This window comes from Trachymyrmex cornetzi, unplaced genomic scaffold (genome assembly GCF_001594075.2).
Source record: "Trachymyrmex cornetzi isolate Tcor2-1 unplaced genomic scaffold, Tcor1.1 scaffold299, whole genome shotgun sequence".
In the NCBI taxonomy this organism is placed as follows: domain Eukaryota; kingdom Metazoa; phylum Arthropoda; class Insecta; order Hymenoptera; family Formicidae; genus Trachymyrmex; species Trachymyrmex cornetzi.
In genome coordinates this window covers 252,378-275,089 of record NW_017297680.1, presented here as the reverse complement: position 1 = coordinate 275,089, position 22,712 = coordinate 252,378, and the positions used below count along the sequence as shown (strand labels likewise).

General features: G+C 30.2%; 2 protein-coding genes across 2 annotated transcripts; both read left to right on the top strand.

The window, feature by feature from the left end:
* Nucleotides 1-1,045: 1,045 nt before the first annotated feature.
* LOC108762351 (uncharacterized) lies at nt 1,046-8,334 on the top strand. The gene is made up of 11 exons (XM_018509308.1): nt 1,046-1,302; nt 1,482-1,830; nt 2,019-2,249; nt 2,319-2,432; nt 2,686-2,839; nt 6,410-6,635; nt 6,845-7,193; nt 7,377-7,607; nt 7,677-7,790; nt 8,045-8,200; nt 8,284-8,334. Exons 1-11 carry the CDS (start codon nt 1,046-1,048, stop codon nt 8,332-8,334), a joined length of 2,232 nt encoding a protein of 743 aa, XP_018364810.1.
* Nucleotides 8,335-11,655: 3,321 nt separating this feature from the next.
* On the top strand, nt 11,656-21,100 carry LOC108762413 (uncharacterized). Its single transcript, XM_018509400.1, has 11 exons — nt 11,656-11,912; nt 12,284-12,629; nt 14,708-14,838; nt 14,913-15,255; nt 15,411-15,483; nt 17,249-17,406; nt 18,932-19,053; nt 19,111-19,441; nt 20,227-20,346; nt 20,559-20,714; nt 21,050-21,100. Exons 1-11 carry the CDS (start codon nt 11,656-11,658, stop codon nt 21,098-21,100), a joined length of 2,088 nt encoding a protein of 695 aa, XP_018364902.1.
* The last annotated feature ends 1,612 nt before the right edge of the window (nt 21,101-22,712 follow it).

Here is a 22,712-nt window from a genome sequence, read left to right as displayed (position 1 = left end):
TGTTTATAAATTTTTTTCAAATTATAGATGTAGCACTCACTAATTTCACGATTTAAATATGTTTCTTTTTTTATTAATATAAATATATGATAAAATTATTAAAACAATATATATGTATGTACGATTATATTTTACTTTTGTAATTATCTTCCGTACATCTAATTTCTTTTATCGGAAATATAAAACTTTTTGCGCATATCTGTGCGGCATACATGTATTTGTGTATATTATAACGTCCTTTGTTTTGCATTAAACAGAATTATTTGCTATTGCTCTCTCTTAGTCCTTTAACAAATTCAACATAATAATTGTGTTTTCTAACTTGTTATCGGTGTTGTACAAAAATTTATCAAAAACTTTGGTATCAATCCTTTTTCTCTTATGGAAATTCAATATCTTTTTGAAAATCAGTAATGAGAGAACGGTGCAGAGTTAATACAATCGAAATAACTTACATTTCTACATCATAGCTTTTTCTCGAGACATTTAATACAGAAGAATACGCCGATAAAGTTTGTTATTTTCTCCACTGTCGTAACTTTAGAGGTCTTTGTTTTTACTAGAAGTGGAAAACACGAGGGGAAAAACGAAATTAGTGAGATCGGTACTATGATCACATTTAATAGCTATAATAAACTGTTGTTTTTCATCTTTTGCGGTCGGTAGACGTTAAGTCTTTGCGCATTTTTTTTTTGATGGATATAGATGGACATAAAACTGCTCCTCGGAACAGAAACGCAGTTTCAAAGTAATTACCCGTTATTGTGCACTATACTAAAGTGTTCACTAATTCAGAAGAAGTGGACATTATCATATTTTCCCAATCGGTACAGCTATAAGCTTGCATTACATAATGCAATGAAAACATTCGAAATATAATTACAATTGATTCACGTTCAGAGTTCCTTGCGCTTTACGGACTTTCAACTGCGGTTATTTAACGGTTCAGCCATTACGTGAAGTACACTGGACAATATGCAAGTGTTTTTTATGCACTAAAAACCCGTTTGTTGACTATTTAATGTACGTCGGTTAACAAAGAGCAATGAAGCGTGCAAATACTATTAGCCTCTCAGTTGAGATCGGCCTCCGTTTCATCGGCATGTGGCCGGATTCGGCTTATCCGGATCTTTATTGGTTTAGCTACATGACAACAATAGCTATAGTGCAATATTACCAATATACGTATATATTTGTACACTTTGACTTGAACGATCTTTGGCTTCTCATGGACTGTCTTAGTCTTACCCTAGCATACAGCCTCGCCTTTCTCAAGCTTTTTGTTCTATGGTGGAATCGCCGGTAAGATGAGTTTGCGTAAGTGATGTAGAATGCATCTAAATCTAATGCTAATATAATTATGTTGATATAATCTTGATAAGACAAATATGTGGATGAAAAATATATTATTGCACCTTGAATAAAATCATGTATAAATAATTTTTATGATTACATTACACATGAAGGAATGTGTCCTACAGGATATTTTATTATATTGTAAAGGCGATAGATGAAGATTGGAGTAAATGTATTATTAATGATTCGTACAAATCCACGATGATGAGCATGGCAGATCTGTCGCGCCGTTTTGCAAATGTATCGTTCAGTATTTATGCCTTCTCTGCTTTTTCTCTATCAATTGGCGAGCATTTGCTTCAGTCGACCGACGACCAGTTCGACAATAGTTCTCGAGAACTTCCTATAAAAATGGAATTTCCTTTCGACGTTAGCAAATCACCGATTTTCGAATGTTTTTTAATTGGACAATTTCTCTATGATTTGGTAATAGCTTGTGTGGTTAATTTGATAAATGCATTACTTGTTGCATTGGTAAGTATACAGTGAGATTTAAAGAAATTAAAATGTTTGTATGATAGGTCTGTTATCAGTTCGATGCGACCAGTTCAAATTAATATTGAGACTATGTATTACTTTGAATAATTAGATATTACTTTATATAACTTATATGGATTATTTATTCGGTAACTCGAATAGATTTATCTATATAATATTTATAGATACTTCATGTGAGCGGTCAGATCGACAATATGCAACAAGATTTATTTGAAATTTCTAATACAAAATACGATCGCAATACGTTTTTACCCGTTATCAAAAATTTCATTTGCAATCATCAAAGGATTATTATTTTATCAGAAAACATCGAAAATTTGTTTACCTACCTTGCACTGATGCAAGTTTTGTGGAATACATTGGTTATGTGTTGCACTGGTTTTGTAATTATAATTGTGAGTAATGTTGATCATTTCTTTACGTTTTAGATCGATTTTTGACGTTCTTTTCTTATCTCATTGCAGATCGTTCGTAGCGGCGAAGATACAACAAATTTGATTAAATCAGTGAGCTATTACATTACAATAATACTAGAGGTTTTTGTATATTGCTTTGCCGGAGAATTTTTAAGTGCCAAAGTGTGTAAAAATATTTTTACTATTTTTCAAATATTTTAGATATACATTATGAATTTTTTTATTTATGTTGCGTCAAATGATGTTTGACGTGTAATTGACTATGTATTACGCATTTTAAAACTATTTCTACTATTAGAAGTACTGAATATGGAAATCGGTATCAACAAAAAATATTTTGAAGTTTATTATTATTCGGAACATTTTATACATTTTAAGTGTTACTTTGAACATTTTACATTTCATTTGTTTCTAGAGCAAATCGATTAGCAACGCAGTGTATGAAGCACTTTGGTACAATATGCCGCCAAGCGATAGTCGTATTATACTGTTTATGATATTAAGATGTCAGAAGCGATTGACAATCACTGCAGGAAGATTTATAGATTTGACTTTAGAAGGATTCACAAGTGTAAGACATGCTGTAAATGAAATTTTTATTTAATATAATTTCTTATATATTTTTATCAATTGCAAATAATCTCTTTTTAGATTGTAAAGGCTTCTGTCTCTTATATATCAGTATTAAATGCGATGTACTAAAATCATAAAGTATTAGACAATTAGAACATTTCAGTCTAAATAGTTTCATTAGAGGAAGGTCGCCGATACCGACATACCACTTTGTTTTTAAAAAATATCTCTTAAACAAAAGGTAAAAATAAAACTTTAAATACACAAATACAAACTAAAAAATGTCTTCTATCAAATAATATAAGCAGTTTGTATAATGTTTCGTTTGTAATTTTGATAATATAAGCAGAGATTTTGATGATATAAGTAATTTGCATATATGTTCCGTTTGTAAAATTTTGCAATATTTAATTTTTTCTTAATATAAGCAAAAATAAGCGTCTGATAAAATTGGTTTCAAAGTTCACACAGTGGGCAGTAATGTAGTACATGCCATACATTCTTATTCTTTTGATTTTTACAGAAATTATCCTTTTATTATAAAATATATACAAGTGTGAATGTATATAAGATTTTCTAGAATCTTTTCACTTCGATATAAAACATTTTGTTGAATTATATGCTTATTTATGCTATTCTGCAAGAGGCAAATATGTAACGCGATGATTTTTCAAGGGTTTTCCCATATATGTTCCATTGCTTTCAGTTCCGATAGAGTTATTTGACACTATAAAGCAACATTATAAAGATTAAGTTAGCTCATGATTTTTTTACTGAGACGAATTTGCCGATTTACGCTGCACCTCGATTTTATATTTAAAATCGCATTATGAAAAAACTAAGAAAGAAAATAATATAAATAAAATTGATTTAAGAAATTACAAGAATTTAAAATGACGTAATATTATTGATAATACAGTCACTATTATTTAAATTATGCAATTTAAAAAAAAAATCGTAAGAATTTTATTTTTGCATCCATAGAATTCGTTTTTAGCTGATTTCATATAGAAACAAGTCATAAATATACGAATTATGCGTTTACACTTTTTTAATTTACTAAACACATCATGTTTTTATTAGTATTAATAAAGTGCAATAGTTAGTTTCTGAGAAAGAAGGGGAGACCTATGTCAGTATCGACAACTTTCCGTCATACAGTAGTTAGTCGTCATTATTGGTGGTTGAATGAGGTTGCCCAAATTACCAGTCGTATAAAGTCATTTTAGTAAAATTATTTTTTACGATTTCATAGATTATACTTTATTAATGATAATTAATTGAATACGAAGTGGCTAATTCTTACTTGAATAAAAACTGTTACGTATTTGGAGAAGAAAAGGTATGCGAATATGGATTTTAACTATAATATACGTAACATTTGTTTTTTATCATTAAATATATCTTTAACAATTTTTGCTTTATAAAAATAAGATTTTACTTTAATTATCCAATCTCTGTTTCTGTTTTTCTTTATATTAAAGTGCTGTATATTTATAATTAAATATAATTTACGTCTTCAACAATTACTTATGTTTTTACATCGCATGCTGGCAATTTAATCTTTCTTGTCTTATTTCTTTATCATCATTATCAAAATCACCTTTGGCTATAGAAGAACCTGTAAGCAGAACAAAACATGAAATAATATTTAAGTAAAAGGCAAAAAATGATAGTAAAATCAGTCGCTTCTTAGATATGTCAGATATTTTACTATATGTCAGATATTTTAGTATAATAAATGTTCTATCTTTTTCTTCCTCACTACATTTAAAAGTCTCGCAAAAATTAACGTTTCCATTTCTTCTTTCAATTCTTTTTCTGTTGGATATAACTGAAATCAAGACTTTTTTTTAGCCAAGCTAGAATTCATTTTTAAAGCAATTGTATACATCATACAACTTTTGAATTATTCTGTTTCAGAAAGAAAAAGAACATCATCATTGTTTTTGCTTTCAATACCTGTGAACTTTCAAGAATTAATGGGATGAGTGCAATTACAATTGATCGTTATGATCTGCGCTTCATCGTCTATGCTATGGTTATTATTCGGAATTATACTTTGTCATCTCATCACGCAAAGCATACGACGTTTAAGTGTGCTTTTTATGCTTATATATCTATATTAAATGCGATGTATTAAGTTCAGAATGATTTCTGTCAGTTGCTATGTATGTATATTCAATGTTACAATAATTTCATCAGGCAATTGTTATTCTTGGCTAAACAACATTAAATAAGTTACAAGAGAAGGTATAAGATTACTTCAGTTTAAGTTATCTTTTATGAATTCAGTGAATAATTATTTTTCTATGGTAATTACATAATCCACTTCAAACATTTGTATAAAATTTTAATTCTTTTGTCTCAATTTTGTGTTTTAACTTTTAATATATTATTACTAAATATTTGAGATTTAAAAAAGGAAGTGTACGATAACGCACTTTATAATAACAAAACTTTATCCACGTTTATAATATTGTACGTTTATAATTTTTTTACAAATTCCAGCTATAGCACTCATTCGATTTATATATGTTTCCTTTTTATCAAAAAATATAAATACATAATAATTATTAGAATAATATATCTACATATATGTATGTACTTTATTTTATATTTTACTTTTGTAATTATCTTCCGTACATCTAATTTCTTTTATTGGAAATATAAAACTTTTTGCGCATATCTGTGGCATACATGTATTTGTGTATTATAACGTTTTTTGTTTTGCATTTATAAACAGTATTATTTGCTTTTGCTTTCTTTTAGTCCTTTAACAAATTGGACACAATATTTGTGTCTTCTAACTTGTTATCGGTGTTGTAAAAAAATTGATCAAAAAACTTTGGTATCAATGCTTTTTCTCTTATGGAGATTCAATATCTTTTTTGAAAATCATATAGTAATGAAAGCAGTTAATACAGTCGAAATAACTTATATTTCTATATTATAGCCTTTTCTCGAGACTTTTAATACAGAAGAATACACCGACAAAGTTTGTTATTTTCTCCACTGTCGTAACTTTAGAGGTCTTCGTTTTTACTAGAAGCGAAATACATGAGGAGAAAAACGGAATTAGTGAGACCGGTACTATGATCACATTTAATAGCTATAATAAACTGTTATTTTTTTCATCTTTTGTGTTCGGTAGATATCAAGACTTTGCGCATTTTTTTTTTTGATGGATATAGATTGACATAAAACTGCCCCTCGAGACAGAAACGCAGTTTCAAAGTAATTACCCGTTATTGTACACTATAAAGTGTTCACTAATTCAGAAGAAGTAGACATTATCATATTTTTTTTCCAATCGGTACAGCTATAAGCTTGTATTACATAATGCAATGAGAACGTTCGAAATATAATTACAATTGATTCACGTTCAGAGTTCCTTGCGCTTTACGGTCTTTCAACTGCGATTATTTAACGGTTTAGCCATTACGTGAAGCACATTGGACAATATGCAAGTGTTTTTTATGCACTAATGTCCCTATTCGTTGACTATTTAATGTACGTTGGTTAACAAAGAGCAATGAAGCGTGCAAATACTATTAGCCTCTCAGTTGAGTTCGGTCTCCGTTTCATCGGCATGTGGCCGGATGCGGCTTATCCGAATTTTTATTGGTTTAGCTACATGACAACAGTAGCATTAGTGCAATATTACCAGTATATGTATATATTTGTACACTTTGACTTGAACAATCTTTGGCTTCTCATGGACTGTCTTAGTCTTACTCTAGGATACAGCCTCGCCTTTCTCAAGCTTCTTGTCCTATGGTGGAATCGTCGGTAAGATATGTTCTTTTGCTAAAATGATAAAAAATGTATCCATATCTAATGAAATTATGTTCACATTGTATAATTTTGACACGGCGAATATGTGGATGAAAAATATATTTTTGCACTTAGAATAAAATCATATATATAATTCATATATATAAATCATATAAATAATTTTTTGTACGATTACATTACACATGAAGGAATATGTCCTGCAGGATATTTTATTATATTTTGAAGGCGATAGATGAAGATTGGAGTGAGTGTGTTATTAATGATTCGTATAAATCCACGATGGTGAGCATGGCATATCTGTCGCGCCGTTTTGCTAATGTATCGTTCAGTATTTATGCTTTCTCTGCTTTCTTTTTGTCAATTGGCGAGCATTTGCTTCAGTCAATGGGCAATCAGTTCGGCAATAGTTCTCGAGAACTTCCTATAAAAATGGAATTTCCTTTCGATGTCAGCAAATCTCCGATTTTCGAATGTTTTCTAATCGGGCAGTTTCTTTATGATTTGGTGATAGCTTCTGTGGTTAATTTGATAAATGCATTACTTGTTGCATTGGTAAGTATATAATGCGATTTGAAGAAATTAAAATATTTGTATGATACGTCTATTAACAGTCCGATGCGATTAGTTTACATTAATATTGAAACTACCTATTACTTTGGATAATTAGACATTACTTTATACAACTTATATGATAATTCGGTAACTCGTATAGATTTATCTATATAATATTTATAGATACTTCATGTGAGAGGTCAGATCGATATTATGCAACAAGATTTATTTGAAATTTCTAATAAAAAGTACGATCGCAGTACATTTCTACCTGTTATCAAAAGTCTCATCTGCAAGCATCAAAAGATTATTACTTTGTCAGAAAGTATCGAAAATTTGTATACCTACATTGCACTGATGCAAGTTCTATGGAATACGTTGGTTATGTGTTGCACTGGTTTTGTGATTATAATTGTGAGTAATGTTCATCATTTCTTCACGTTTCGTATTAGATAATGATATTCTTTTCACATCTTATTGCAGGTCGTTAGTAGCGGCGAAGGTATAACAAATTTGATCAAATCAGTGAGCTATTACTTTGCGATAATGCTAGAGGTTTTTGTATATTGCTTTGCAGGAGAATTTTTAAGTGCCAAAGTGTGTAAATGTATTTTTACCATTTTTTTAGCATTTTTGATATACCTCATGGATTTTTTTATTTATGTTGCATCAAACATTATTTGACTATATATTATGTATTTTGTTTTAAAACTATTTTTACTATTAAAAGATATTTGAAATTTGAATATAGAAATCTACATTAAAAAATATTTTTAAGTTTATTATTACTCGGAACGTTTTAAATATTTTAAGCGTTACTTTAAATATTTTAAATTTAATCCTATTTCCAGAGCAAGTCGATTAGCAACTCAGCATACGAGGCACTTTGGTACAGTATGCCGCCAAGCGACAGTCGTATTATTCTGTTTATGATATTAAGATGTCAAAAGCGATTGACAATCACTGCAGGAAGATTTATGGATTTGACTTTAGAAGGATTCACAAGTGTAAGACATTATGCTGTAAATGAAATTTTTATTTAATATAATTCCTTATATAATTTTATGAATTGTGAATAATCTTTTTTTAGATTGTAAAGGCTTCTGTCTCCTATATATCGGTATTGAATGCTATGTATTAAAATCAGAAAGGTGTTAGACAATTAGAACATCTCAGCCTGAATAGTTTCATTAATAGTTAGTCAACATTATTGTTGATTGAATGAGGTTGCACAAATTACCAGTCTTATAAAATTATTTTAGTAATAATTATTTTTACGATTTCTCGTAAAATTGTGCTTTATTAATGACGTTTACTATAAAGTTGTTTCTTACTTAAAGTTATAAAAACTGTTATGTATTTGGAGAAGAAAAGACATATGAATGTGTATCTTAACAATAATATACGTAACATTTATTTTCTATGATTATGAAATATATCTTTATATGTATATAGACAATTTTTGTTTTTATAAAAATAAGATCTTATTTTAATTACCCAATCTTTGTTTCTCCTTTTCTTTATATTAAAATGCTGTATATTTATAATTAAATACAATTTACGTCTTTGACAATTACTTACGTTTTTACATCGTATGCTGGCAATTTCATCTTTCTTTTCTTGTTTCTTTTCGTTATTATCAAAATCACCTTTGGCTATTGAAGAACCTGTAAGCGGAATAAAATATGAACTAATATATAAGTAAAAAGCTCAAAATGATAGTATAATCAGTCGCTTCTCACAGACATACCAGATATTTTACTATATGCCAGATATTCTACTATAATAAATTTTCTATTTTTCTCTTTCTTCTTACATTTAAAAATCTAGCAAAGATTAATGTTTTTATTTCTTCTTTTAATTCTTTTTCCGTTGGGTATAATTGAAATCAAAACTTTTTTTAGCCGAGCTAGAAATTCATTTTTAAAGCAATTTATACCATTATACAACTTCTGAACCGTTTTGTTTCAGAAGAAAAAAGGATATTATCATTGTTTTTGTTTTCAATACCTGTGAATTTTCAAGAATTAATGCGATGAGTACAATTACAATTGATCATTACAACTGCGCTTCATCGTCTATGCTATAGTTATTATTCAGTATTATACTTTGCCGTCATCACGCAAAGCTTACGACGCGACGTTTAAGTGCTTTTTATGCGTGTGTTGTGATGGTTTATACATTATTTAAAAAAAAACGATGAAACGCTGATTCTTACAATTATATTCACTGAATCGAGATTGATCTTCGTTTTATCCGCATGTGACTGACTTATCTGAATCTTTATTGGTTCAGCTGTATGATAACAGTGCAATAGTGCAATATTATCAATACACATACATACTTGCATATTTTGCTTTGAACAATCTTTGGTCCATAGACAGTCTTCGTCTTACTCTGAGGTACAACCTCGCCTTTCTTAAACTCCTTGTTCTGATGTGGAATTGTCGGTAAGATGCGTTCTTTTATGAAAATGATAAAAGCAGAATGTATCAATATCTAGTGCCAGCCAATATAACATAATTATACTTTAATATTACATAATTTTATTGTTATTAACGATTCGTATAAAAGTCTACAATGATGAGCCTGGTGGCATCTATCGAGCCGTTTTGCTAATATAACGTCCATTACGTATGCCTTCGTTGCTTTTTTTGTCAATTGGCGAGCATTTGATTCAGTCAATGAACATATCATCGATTTTTGAATGTTTTTTAATTAGACAACTTCATTATGATTTGCTGATAGCTTCTTAAATTTGGTTAGCTTGATAAATCCATTATTTGTTGCATTGATAAATATACCGAAAAAAATTCTTTAAGTAGATATCAAAAATTGAATAAATATTTATTTTCTGTAAGCAAATGGTCCCATTGGTACTATCTAAACAAATTTTTGTTGAAATTTCGTAAATTTTTTTAAATAATAATGTAGTATAATGTTATTCGAAGAAATTGTAAAATTTGAATGGTTATTTGAATGTTTACTTATCAATAACCTATTAAAAATAATTAACATAAATACGATACAATCAGTTTGAATTAATATTAAGATAAAGTATTATTTTAAATAATTAAATATTACTGTATATAGTTTATATAAATATTTTATGTGAGCGGTCAGATTAGTATTATGCAACAAGACTTAGTTAAAATTAAAAAATAACACAATCTCAGCACAATTGTACTTGTTACTAAAGGATTCCAAAATTTATTACTTTATCGAAAAATGTAGAGAATCTGTATACCTATTGCACTGATACAAATTCTGTAAAATATGTTGGTAATGTGTGGCACTGGTAATTTTAATTGTAAGTAATGTTGGTTTTTTAATTTTTGATAATTCTATTCTTATCTTATTCCCAGTGAGAAATGATAATGGAATCGACATCGAATCAATGGATCGATTCGAATTGACATTAAATGCGATTAAAATCAAAGAAGTTTTTAACGATTGGAATTTCTCATTCCAAATAGTTTTATCAATAGTGAGTCGTCACTGTTGTTTATTGCATGTGCTTGCAAATTTCGAGGCATTTGAGAGAGAGAGAGAGTATAAATTATTCTTAATAAATTCATCGAATAATGTCTTATTGATGGTTTACTTTTACTATATAAATTTTTTATTTATAGTTAAAAAAAGTTGTTAGGCAGTTAAAAAAGAAGCCGCATACAAACATATATTTCAACAACATTATAATAAAATTTCCTTTCATATATACACCTTTAGAAAATTTTTGTTTGAAAACAAGGTTTTGTTTCTATTACCTAATTTCTCCTTTTTTTGTATTGCAAATGCTATATATTGTATTGTAAATATGCTGTATATTTATAACTAATAATTATAATTTGCGTCGTTTACAATTACTTACGTTTTTACATTGCATGCTGGCAAACTCACTTTTCTTTAACTTCCCTATCGCCATTGTTCTGACAGCACTTCTGGCTGTAAAAGAAAACGTTCTGCGAAATGGAACAAAATGTTAGCGAATACATAAATAAAGGGCAAAAAATAATAGCGACACATTAATCGCTTCTCAGATATCAGATATTTTACTACAATAGTTCTCTGTTTTTCTCTTTTTTCTTGCATTTATGTTCTGCAAACATTGATGTTTTTATAATCTTTTTTATTGGATACAGCTGAAATCGACATTTAAAAGCTAGAAATTTATTGTTAAAATAATTATATGCTATTATGCAACTATTAAATTGTTCGCTACCTCAGAAGGGGAACCGGGCATCGTCATCGTTTTCGCTTTTAATACTCTCAAGCTTCCAGGAATTAATGCGATGAGGTGCAATTACAATTGATCGTTGCTGCTTGCGCTTCATCGTCTTTGCTATGGTTATTCAGTATTATACTTCTGCCGTTATCACGTGAAGCATACAACGCCTGTGTGTGCTATTTTTACGCATGACGTGACTGTATGCTTTTACCATTTAATACTTCTGAAAAAGCGATGAAACGTACAAGCACTATTAGTCGTTTGGTCGAGTTCGGTCTTCGTTTAATCGGCATGTGGCCGGATTCGGCTTATCCGAATCTTTATTGGTCTATGTATATGACAATGCTAGGATTATATCAATATTTTCAATATTCGTACATTGTTACGCATTTTGACACGAGCAATCTTTCAGTTTTAACGGATTGTTTGGGTCTCGCCTTAGCGAATACGTCCGCCTTTCTTAAATTATTTTTTTTACGATGGAATCGGAGGTAAGATTCTCCATTTTAACATCTGATTCGACAGAAATAACACCGAAGACGATTATTATAAGTGCTAAAAGAGAGAGAGAATAAGAGAAAAAAATAAAAATGACTTTTTTATCATATAATATTGATGTAATAAAGCATTTTAATTTAATTTTTACTTGAATTTTGGACGACGTTTGTTGTCCAGGAATTTTTCAAGGCATATAACTGTACAATTTTAGCATATAATTAATGAAGTTAACAGTTAATATAAATATTTTCTATAGAGTTGTATATATACATATTTAAACGTTCTTAGTACATATTTGAAGCTTTTTTTTCGTGATACTGATTAACGTGTGCAGTTATTCGATAAGATAATGCGCTATCTGCAGGACATTCTATAATATCGTGGCAGCAGTGAAAAGAGACTGGAATGATCGCGTTGTTAGCGATTCTTACTCCACCATGATGGCAATCGCGAATCAGTCAAGTCGTTATTCTGTCGTGCTAATCGGCCTCCACTTTCTAACTGGCTTTTCCTTATCCATCGGTGCTTACATGTTTCGCACGATAAATACTGACAGCGAAGCTTCAACACGAGAATTTCCAGTAAAAATGCAATTCTCTTTTGTGGTCTCAGAATCACCGGTTTTTGAGTGCATCCTTTTTGGGCAAATTTTTTTTCTAATGTTGATAGCCCCTGTGGTTGGTATGATAAATGCGTTACTTGCTACATTGGTAAGTACACAACTATTCATTTCGAACTTTAAAATCCCTCTTTGCAACTTTAAATACAAAAATATTATGTAACTGTTGATAGACAATTTTTTTATTAAAAATAAGAAGAAAGCCATTTTCAATCAAAGCGAATTTGGCTTATAATATTCATATGTGAATATACAAATACAATTACTATTTCTACAGATTGTCAACTAATTTTTTTATTAGTTTAGGTAATGTTATTGTTTTATATTTACAGATACTTCATGTAGGTGGTCAGGTTGACATCATGCGGCAAGCCATAATGGACGTACACAGCAACGACAAACTTGGTACATCTTTAACCGTACTTCGTGATCTCATTCATAGACACCGAAAGATTATTACTTTGTCGAATGATATTGAAACTCTATTTTCGTTCATTGCGCTGCTGCAACTCCTGTGGAATACTTTAATTATCTGCTTCTGCGGTTTCATGATCATACTTGTAAGAAATGTCAATTGCTTCGATCTTCTGATCGATAATTTGCTTTCTTTCGCAGGCTCTCAGTAGTAACAAAGGCATAATGGTTTTAATAAAATCGGTGTTTCTTTATACCGTAAAAACATTAGAAGTCTTTGTATTCTGCTACGCAGGGGAATTCTTAAGCTCCAAGGTAAGTAAAGAAATGTTTCTTACAAGTAGAATATGTGATTATGCATTTTTTCTTATTTGTTCTAAAACTATAAATAATAATAAATTAATTAAATTAAAAAATAGAAACATAGTTATAGTATAAATAATTTATTATCAATTTATTGACAACTATATAATATTGAGAGTAATAAATATTTTCAAACAATTTAAATATTTATATTCACGCATTTTAAACTCAGGTCATGCTTTTCAGAGTAAATCGATTAGCGACGCAATATATGAGTCACTTTGGTACAATATGATACCATCCGATAGTCGGATTTTGTTGTTAATAATGGTAAGATCCCAAAAGCGACTGACAATCACTGCAGGGAAAATTTTTGATCTGACTTTAGAAGGGTTTATGAGCGTAAGATATCGGCAATGTAGATGCATCTCTTCATTTTTCGTGTCTTTTAAACAAAAATTATTTTTAGGTCATGAAAGCTTCTGTTTCGTACATGTCTGTATTACATGCTATGTACTGAATCGAAAAAAAATATCATTAGTCCACAGTTTTAATAAACGCTCCGAGCTGGTGATAAATAACCTGTTATGAATTTTTTCAACAGACACTTGTTACAGACGCGACGAAAATGAATTGTATGAACATATATATGTATATATATTTAAATAATAATATTAGGAGTTAATTTGCATATAATATAAAAAATATATCTCCTTATTACGTCTCTTCTGTACAGTCTACATTTAATCTTTTTATTTTGCGATATCTCTTTTTCTTTTCGTAGATGTATATATCCATAAATATTCTACCACTTGGTGCTGTACATTGTGTAATTCTTATACCTTATACCTTGAAAATATTAAAATTTTAGATCTATTAGGAACATACGGTCTTTTTTCAACGCTTTTTGTAGAGAAATTATCAACAACAGTGAACACATGAGCTTGCATTTTTAAAAACGGTTATTTGCGTAAAGATACACGTGTATCTACGTAAATGATCGTTCTTATCTTTTTTTGCACACTGAAACATTCATCACACGATCGTTGATTTATTATCGCAATTTAGCTTGCTTTATCGCTCAATTTATACTGCGAAATACGTAATTGATAGTTGCTCGCATAAATATAGTAGTTTCACCCTGTAAAATTGCTCTACCTCCCTTGTGACATTATGGAGGGGAATACACCGCGAAGCTAGACCGAGGGAGTCGATTGTCGTGTTTTCTTCGCGATATCACTTCTCGTACAGTCGTTATTCAGCTCGTTGGAAGGGGACGACGCGTGTGGTTTTCCGGAGTGATGGTTCAATGTGACGTTACATACTATTATGTTGAGAAGTACCGTCTGCCCGTTGTTGAAGATGAGTCTTAATTTGATCGGTATATGGCCTGGTGTCTCATACGGGACGCTTCGTTGGCTCTTTTATATGATAACTCTCGTTGTGATACAGTACTTTCAGTATTCCTACGTCTACGAGCATTTCGATTTCAACAATCTGACTAAGCTGATGGACGGATTGGGCCTCACTTTGGCTTACACCCTGACAATATTGAAGTTGATCAGCTTGTGGTTTAATCGTCGGTAAGACCAGCGATCGTTCAGTCAGTGATCGTTTCTAAATGATTTAAAAGACACTGATTGGTGATCGGTCGTAGGATATTCGCGGATATTTTGATCGCGATGGATGACGATTGGAAGGATAGCGGGACTAATTTGCGTGAATGCGTGATGATGAACAAGGCTAATTTGGCGCACCGTTGTTCCAATGCCATCATATCCGTTAACGCTATTGCCACTTTTTTATATTTTATCGAGATCCACGTACGTGGATATACACGTTCTAAAAACGGACAGTTTCGCAGGTTTCCGATACAGGTACAATTTTCGTCCGAGATTTATAAAACGCCTGTTTACGAGCTCGTCGGCGTGGGATTGTTTTTCCATGTGTTAAAAACGGCGATTATAATAGCAATATTAAATGATTTGATTTTAACGTTGGTGAGTTAAAAAACAGTTGGAAATCCTTTAGCTGAATTTATATCCAATAAGATTAACGTAATGCCATTTAAAATGTACTCTAGCTCAAGTTTTTTTAAATTAAAGTTTTTATTGGATTTGTTGTATCTTGCCTGAAATCCTAGTTTTTATTCGAGGTACTTCACGTAAGCGGACAAATCGATATCATGTGTCAAGAGTTAAAAGCGATTTCTTCCATGACAAAATCTAGCTCGATATCCACTAAATCGCTCATCGTAAGACACCAGAAGATCATATCGTTGTCGAAAAATATTGAAAGCTTCTTTTCATTTGTTGCTTTACTGCAGTTTGTATGGAATACTTTTGTTATTTGCGCCATAGGATTTATGGTCGTGATAGTGAGTAAGACTGCTGCAGCTATTGTAGAATAAACTATCCGTCATCCAAGATTACCTAAAATAGAAGTACATTCTGAAAATATGCCTGATTAAAATCGTGTTAATTATATTTATTAAAACTACTTTTTTTATAGTATCTAAGAAAGATAAGTCAGTTTATTCAATATTTAATTCACACAATGCAATTTTAAGACAAATGCAATATTATTATATTTATTTGGCAATAATAATAATAATTAAATAATAACTTAAAAAACATATTTTTATACAGATATATTTATCCAATTCTAATATTATTTTACTATCTGCAAACATTATTTATCATTTCAGTCTTTAGGTATGAACATGACGAATAAATTCGGGATATTGGTACAATTTATTATTCCATATTTTGCAGTGACAATAGAAGCTTTTGTTTTTTGTTTCGCCGGCGAGTATTTGAGCACTAAGGTAAGCATGCAGTTTTTATTTTTATCAATATTATTTCTGTTACATTGGATTGGAATAGATATACATATGTGCATATGTATAATAGGTATATATACATATATGTATATAAAAACCTTATACCGATTATTGCGAAGAATATTACTAAGGCCTTGGTAGTCTAAAGGCTTAGGACTCCTCCTCCTTAGTCCTATTACTCGTGACCGAGCATGGTGACTTCTCTCATATGCCTGTGGTGCGTACGCTGGTTGTACACAGTCATATGGGATCTACAGTTTAACGTCGATTTATTAGAGAAGTGCTCTTGGCAAGGATACTCTTGGTGGTTTGCCATTGCCTTCCGAGAGGAGCTACGAGCGTTCGAAAGAATTTTTCGGTTCTCTCTGGGATCGAATCATCCGGGATCTCTGGCATAGTAGTCTCGTGCGCTGCCTGCTACGCCACGCTCGCACTCAAAAGCTTAGAACGCTCGTACAGAATACAAGAAACCTGGGTTTAACTTTCGGCCGTGGTAATATTTTTCGCAATAAATATATCTCTTTTTTTTTATCATGGCCGGAGCCACTACCGCGTCTCCTGATATACAGTTTTTCAATACATTAATATCTTTCTAATATGATGCCTGATTGAGTATCAAATTATTAAAAATTACTTGTCAATTTAATTTAATTCGTGATATTATTACAGTAGGTTAATTGCGTTTATAAGTCTGGAAAACCAATTCGGCGCGCAGTTCAAATGACTATGAATATGGTATATATGCATATATATATATATATATATATATATTTATATATATATATATATAAAACATATATATAATTCACATTGAATTATTTAAGCATTAAAGATTCAGTTTCGACCGTTATAGGCATTTAATTTCTAGTATTGATTGCCTAAAAATCTTATAATCTTGATAATTTAATTGTAAAATGACTAACAAATGACATTATAACCAGTAGTTCGTTTTTACATTTAAGATCGTCTTAAACACAATTTTAAAATGTCATGTAAATCAATCACAGAGCCATAATAGCATTTTAAAAATAAGAATGGATTGTGAAAATACCGGCTTGTATATTATATATAATCGCATTTATCTAAACTTTGTTCTATGTATCGTGTGCTACAGTTCCATATACATATCAAATAATTTTTTACTATTTTTCAGAGCAAGACTATTGGCGATGCAGCGTATGAGACGGTTTGGTACGAATTATCTACTAGCGAATGTCGAATTTTATTATTTGTGATTCTCCGATCTCAAAAACAATTGACGATTACTGCTGGAAAAGTCATGGACATGACATTGGAAGGTTTTACTAACGTAAGTTTTTTGCTTAAAACTTTATATCGGATTTTTTCTATTGATAAGTTATTATTTATAATAATATTTTAATATTTTTCTTAATTATTTGTTATTATGGTTATTATTGCCGATAAGTGTCAATGTCATACAATAATACTTAATATGTTCAAAAAATTTAATATGTGGATCATATCGATTGTCTTTGAACTTCAATTAATCATTCCTGTTAATATTTCTTTTGCGTGATATTCTTTTAGGTTATGAAAGCTTCAGCTTCATATATTTCAGTTTTATATGCGATGTATTGAAAGTTGAATTAATTTATGTTGATCATATAAATATATATCGTCAAATCATAGAATGAATTAATAATGTATGTACATTTGTAGAAAGATTAATAGAGAAAAATAATTATTGTAAATATGCAGATTTTCTTTTATTTTCAGCAATTATTGTTTAATCTTATTTCAGTAAACTTAGTAGAATGTTTATGTTAATCTTTTTAGAATTTGACTTATAAGATAGAAGGTTTACATATTTTGCGATACATTCTGCCGCAATAGATTCTATTGAAAATATGTAATGTGTTTTAATATCAACGTTTGCTTCCAATTATTCTTTATCAAGCATAAGTTATTGCAAATTTTTTATAATGAGAGTAAAGATGATTCAATAATAATGTAATATTTAAACAGTATAATAACCACACAGTGTTCTTAACCACTATATTACAATTTACTTTGCTTATAGACTTTAGATTAAAAGTTATAATTTCCGTTTTCATTATCTGATCTTTCTGCGTAGAACAAAATTTTTTTTCTTCAAATTACAGACTAATATATATTCAACAAATTAATATTTTTGCTAATGCGACTGATTATTGTGCTGTATGTCATTTATCAGTCGGTTGTTTTTTCAAATTTAATTTTTAGATCTGCTCATAATGTGTAATTTTTTTCTTATAGTCATACTTTTTTATTTATACCAAAGAGTTATAATTGCGGTTTAAAAAAAATTATCTATTACTTTTCTATTGTGTTCAGTTCATCTAGCGGAGTCGACAATGATATTTTCCACGTGCGCCTTTTTCTGATTGCGAGAAAAAACCTGTAATCGCGCCTGTCATTGTAATTTAGTTTATTATTTCATGGCTGTGTCGTCGTACCACAAGATATATAATTGCGATTGATCGATGCTCACATTACCCTGTATTTCTTCTACGGGGTAGTTTAGCTCTCTGTGAAATTGCTAACTGTGTGCGAGGGGATGGGGAATGCACAAGAGTTTAAAGACCTCTTTTTCATATTTTCCTTGTGCTAACGCTCCTCCCCCGACAATCGAGATCCATTTCACTAGAACAAGACGACGCGAACGGTTCGGTCGACGTTTCAATGTGAATCTACGGACAGCTATGTTAACAAGCACTGTAAGCCCCTTGCTGAAACTCGGCCTTTGTTTGATCGGCATGTGGCCTGGTTTTTCGTGTAGAACGTTTTTTTGGTACTTTTACATGGCCACTCTCGTCGTTATGCAATACTTTCAGTATTCATACTTTTTTGCACAATTGGGCACAAACGATTTCTCTAAGTTAATGGATGGTTTGAGCATCACTCTGGATTACACTCTGACGTTTCTGAAACTATTAAGCCTTTGGCATAATCGTCGGTAAGATTCGCGACTATCGGTCGTGACTTTTAGACATTATTGAATAATCGGTTGCAGAATATTCTCTGATATTTTGGATGCAATGAACGACGACTGGAATAATTGCTCCACGCATACGTGCATGATGATGAATAAGGCCAATCTGGCGCATAGGTGTTCCAACGTCATGCTAACTCTTAACAGTTTGTCTGTTATTTTTTATTTCGTCGGCAATTACATGAGTCATCGCACAATTTCCACGGACTTCCGAGAATTTCCGATTCAGATACAATTTCCGTTCCATGCCACCGATTCGCCGATCTTTGAGTTCATTGTTCTGGGATTATTTTTTCATGTGTGGGAAACGGCAATTGTAATTGCATTGTTGAATTCCTTAATCTTAACATTGGTAAGTCAAGGAATGAGAACTTTTAAAGCCATTAGGTTAGTCAATAAAGTAATGGGTTATCGCACGAACTCTTTTTGATCAAATTAAATAGCGCATCTTTTAAATCGTCGCAAACGTGTTTCGAACTTTTAGTTCTTATTTCGAGGTACTTCACGTAAGCGGCCAGATCGATATCATGTGCCAAGGATTGAGAGAAATTTCCACCACGCGGAAATCTCATCCGTCAGCCATGAGATCGCTCATCGAGATGCATCAGAGGATTATATCTTTATCGAAGAATATCGACAATTTTTTCTCGTTTGTTGCACTGATACAATTCGTATGGAACACCATAGTTATCTGTTCCATAGGAATTATGATCATGATAGTGAGTAATTATGCTTTATCTGCAATGAAAATGCAATGTCTCCAGAAAACAAAAAAATTGTCTCGAAACTACGCTGTGTGCCAATCCTTGTTAAACATAATACCATTCCTTATTTATTCGTTCATTTTACTGTTTAAAATGTCAAAAGAGAGACAAATAAAATTTATAATATTTGATTTCTCGAAAGCAATTCTAGAGAGAGGAAATTTAAATCATTGCAAACATCTTTTGAACCTTGTGAAATATTTTTACGATAACTCAATTTCTCTCAGAATAATGTGTTATCTTATTTTTTTGACATTGGGATTACATTCTTAGAGTGTTGCATATAAAGTATAATACCAGTTCTCAATTAAAAGCACGAATGTGATATTACAACTTACTCCCAATTAACATAATCTAACACATAATTACACAGTCTCTAAGTACGAATGTGGAGGGGAAATCAGGATTATTAATACAATCCATTGTGCCCTACATCGCTGTTACATTAGAAGCTTTTGTTTTCTGTTTTGCTGGCGAATACCTAAGTACTAAGGTTAGCATGATTCCTTTGTTTTTAACGGTTTTTAGATATGAGTACTTTTCTCTAATACCATGTACACAACCATATTTTCTCAAAAATAACTATAGTTTTCCATTTTACGATTTAACGACAAGGTTTTATAGCTGCAATATATGTTCCTTGCATGCGCGTTCAGTTCGTACTACTGAACAATGTTTTAAAAACAAATCTTTCTTCTTTCTCAGAGCAAGTCCATTAGCGATGCGGCGTATGAGACACTTTGGTACGATCTGTCCACTAGCGAATGTCGTATCTTGTTATTGATAATTGTCAGATCTCAAAAACGATTGACGATTACCGCTGGAAAAATCATGGACCTGACTTTGGAAGGTTTTACAAGTGTAAGATTCTAATCGGTTTTAAGAATAGAAGAGATTAATGCCATTTACAAATGTAGAAATGTATTACTCAAAATCAAATATGTAACTATGAGTGTTGCAATTAGATATAATAATATTGAAATTGTATCATTGTCTATGTACATACAATAGTATGTATGTATACGACGATTGTATATACAAAACGTGTTGTTATCTATTGTTTATAATTTTTGTGATTTATTCTTGGAGTCTAAGAAATAAATTTAATGTTTAATTAATTATTTATAATATTCAGATTCTGGAGAACATCCGTTTATGCTATTTGTTGCTTTTGCATAATAATATTTTTTTTTCAGGTCATGAAAGCTTCAGCGTCGTACATGTCGGTGTTGCACGTAATGTATTGAAATTCAAATCTTGCGCAAATTAACTTTATTAGTTGAATAATCATTTGTAAAAGTATTTATAAAACAATAAAAACTATCAAAATTATTAGATAGTTAAATTTGTTTTGCTATAATCAATTACATTTGCTGGAAAATACAAAATTTAAAATGGAAATTATGATTTAACAAAGCATTTGTGTCAACATTTTTATATAATAAATAAAAATAGATCACTTAATTAAATTATTCATTATTTAAAAAATTCATTGTTATATACATATATCAAATTTTCTGTTTAAATAATGGTTGATTTTTGTTATATGTGCGCTATTTTATTTTTGTATAAAAAAATTTTTTAATATAATATCTTAAAATATGGCAGTGCAAAAAACATTTCAATATAACTTTATCAATATAATGTAATTTAGATGTTACAAGCAAGCGGATAAATTGATATAAGTTAATCAAATGATAATTTGATGTTCTAATAAAAAAAGAAGTTTTATTTTGCTTATTATTCATTTTGAGATTTTTGAAGATATTTTTCTTTATATACATGTATACATATACATAATCAAATACATTATTAACCAAATTTAATGTCTTAATTTGTATTTTTATTTTAATTTATAGATTATGAAGGCATTAGCAATATCAGTTATATATCAGTTTTGAATGCTGTATATTGATATTAACGAGAACGTGCGTGAATAACGGAAATTATAACATAAATACTAATAAGTTACAAAATAGACAATGAGTTAAGAATTTCATTATTTTTAATAAAATTAATTACCATTTGTTAACTATTAGTTAATAAATTACACAAACTAAAGTTGTATTTAATATTGAGGAGTTATTCACTAATGAAAATAATTTCTGATTTCTTGCATTTATGCTGTCTGAACATGATTCTAAAGTGATTTCATTTGTTTCTTAAAAAAAATTCGGGATGTGCGATCGAGTGTACGACAATGTGTTTTTGTTTAATTTCAGATGGTTTCTTGATTTTAATGATAAATGCTTAATTACCTCGTTGACTTATTTTCTCGCTGATTTCGTAAATAAGTGGCCCTTGCTGTTTAATATTCAGGCAATTAATGTAACTGGAATTAATTTTTCGTTCCTCGTGTATTCTCATTGTCATATTCTAAAATTGTATTTAAAATTGTGTGTATCTGAGTTAGATATTCTTTCAGGCATTGCTTCTTAATTTTACTCGAAGGACCGCATGTTCGATTTACATAAATACATTTCGTTGTTTTGCATCTGTAATTAACTGTTTATAATATCTGCTGTTCAAAACTTTTACTCTTGATATTGTCCCTCCAAGCAAGTCTTCAATATAGTTTATAATTACGTTCTTAGAATTAAAAAAAATTATTCAGTCATTATACTCCCACTCGTGTAGATTCTTTTATTCTATCCATACATTTTCTTTTTTAAAGAGGTTGAATGACATGATTACAACCCGCTTCTGTCTGTTAGAATACATTTTGTATAATCACAATTATACTATCATGATACTTTTAATGATTTTCATGATTGGTAGAAACATATAGACGTTTGTTTTTTGTTGATATTATTGTGTTGCTACGAAACAAGAAGCAAAAAACAAAAACTATTCTTTAGA

Bases quoted from the DNA above. Each gene is read 5' to 3' on its own strand.
- LOC108762351 (XM_018509308.1), top strand. From the start codon at position 1,046: ATGAAGCGTGCAAATACTATTAGCCTCTCAGTTGAGATCGGCCTCCGT. The intron at 2,250-2,318 runs GTGAGTAATGTT...ATCTCATTGCAG, and splicing joins CTGGTTTTGTAATTATAATT to ATCGTTCGTAGCGGCGAAGA. The intron at 8,201-8,283 runs GTAAGACATTAT...ATCTTTTTTTAG, and splicing joins CTTTAGAAGGATTCACAAGT to ATTGTAAAGGCTTCTGTCTC.
- LOC108762413 (XM_018509400.1), top strand. From the start codon at position 11,656: ATGAAACGTACAAGCACTATTAGTCGTTTGGTCGAGTTCGGTCTTCGT. The intron at 19,054-19,110 runs GTAAGATTCGCG...AATCGGTTGCAG, and splicing joins AGCCTTTGGCATAATCGTCG to AATATTCTCTGATATTTTGG. The intron at 19,442-20,226 runs GTAAGTCAAGGA...ATAATTACACAG, and splicing joins ATTCCTTAATCTTAACATTG to TCTCTAAGTACGAATGTGGA.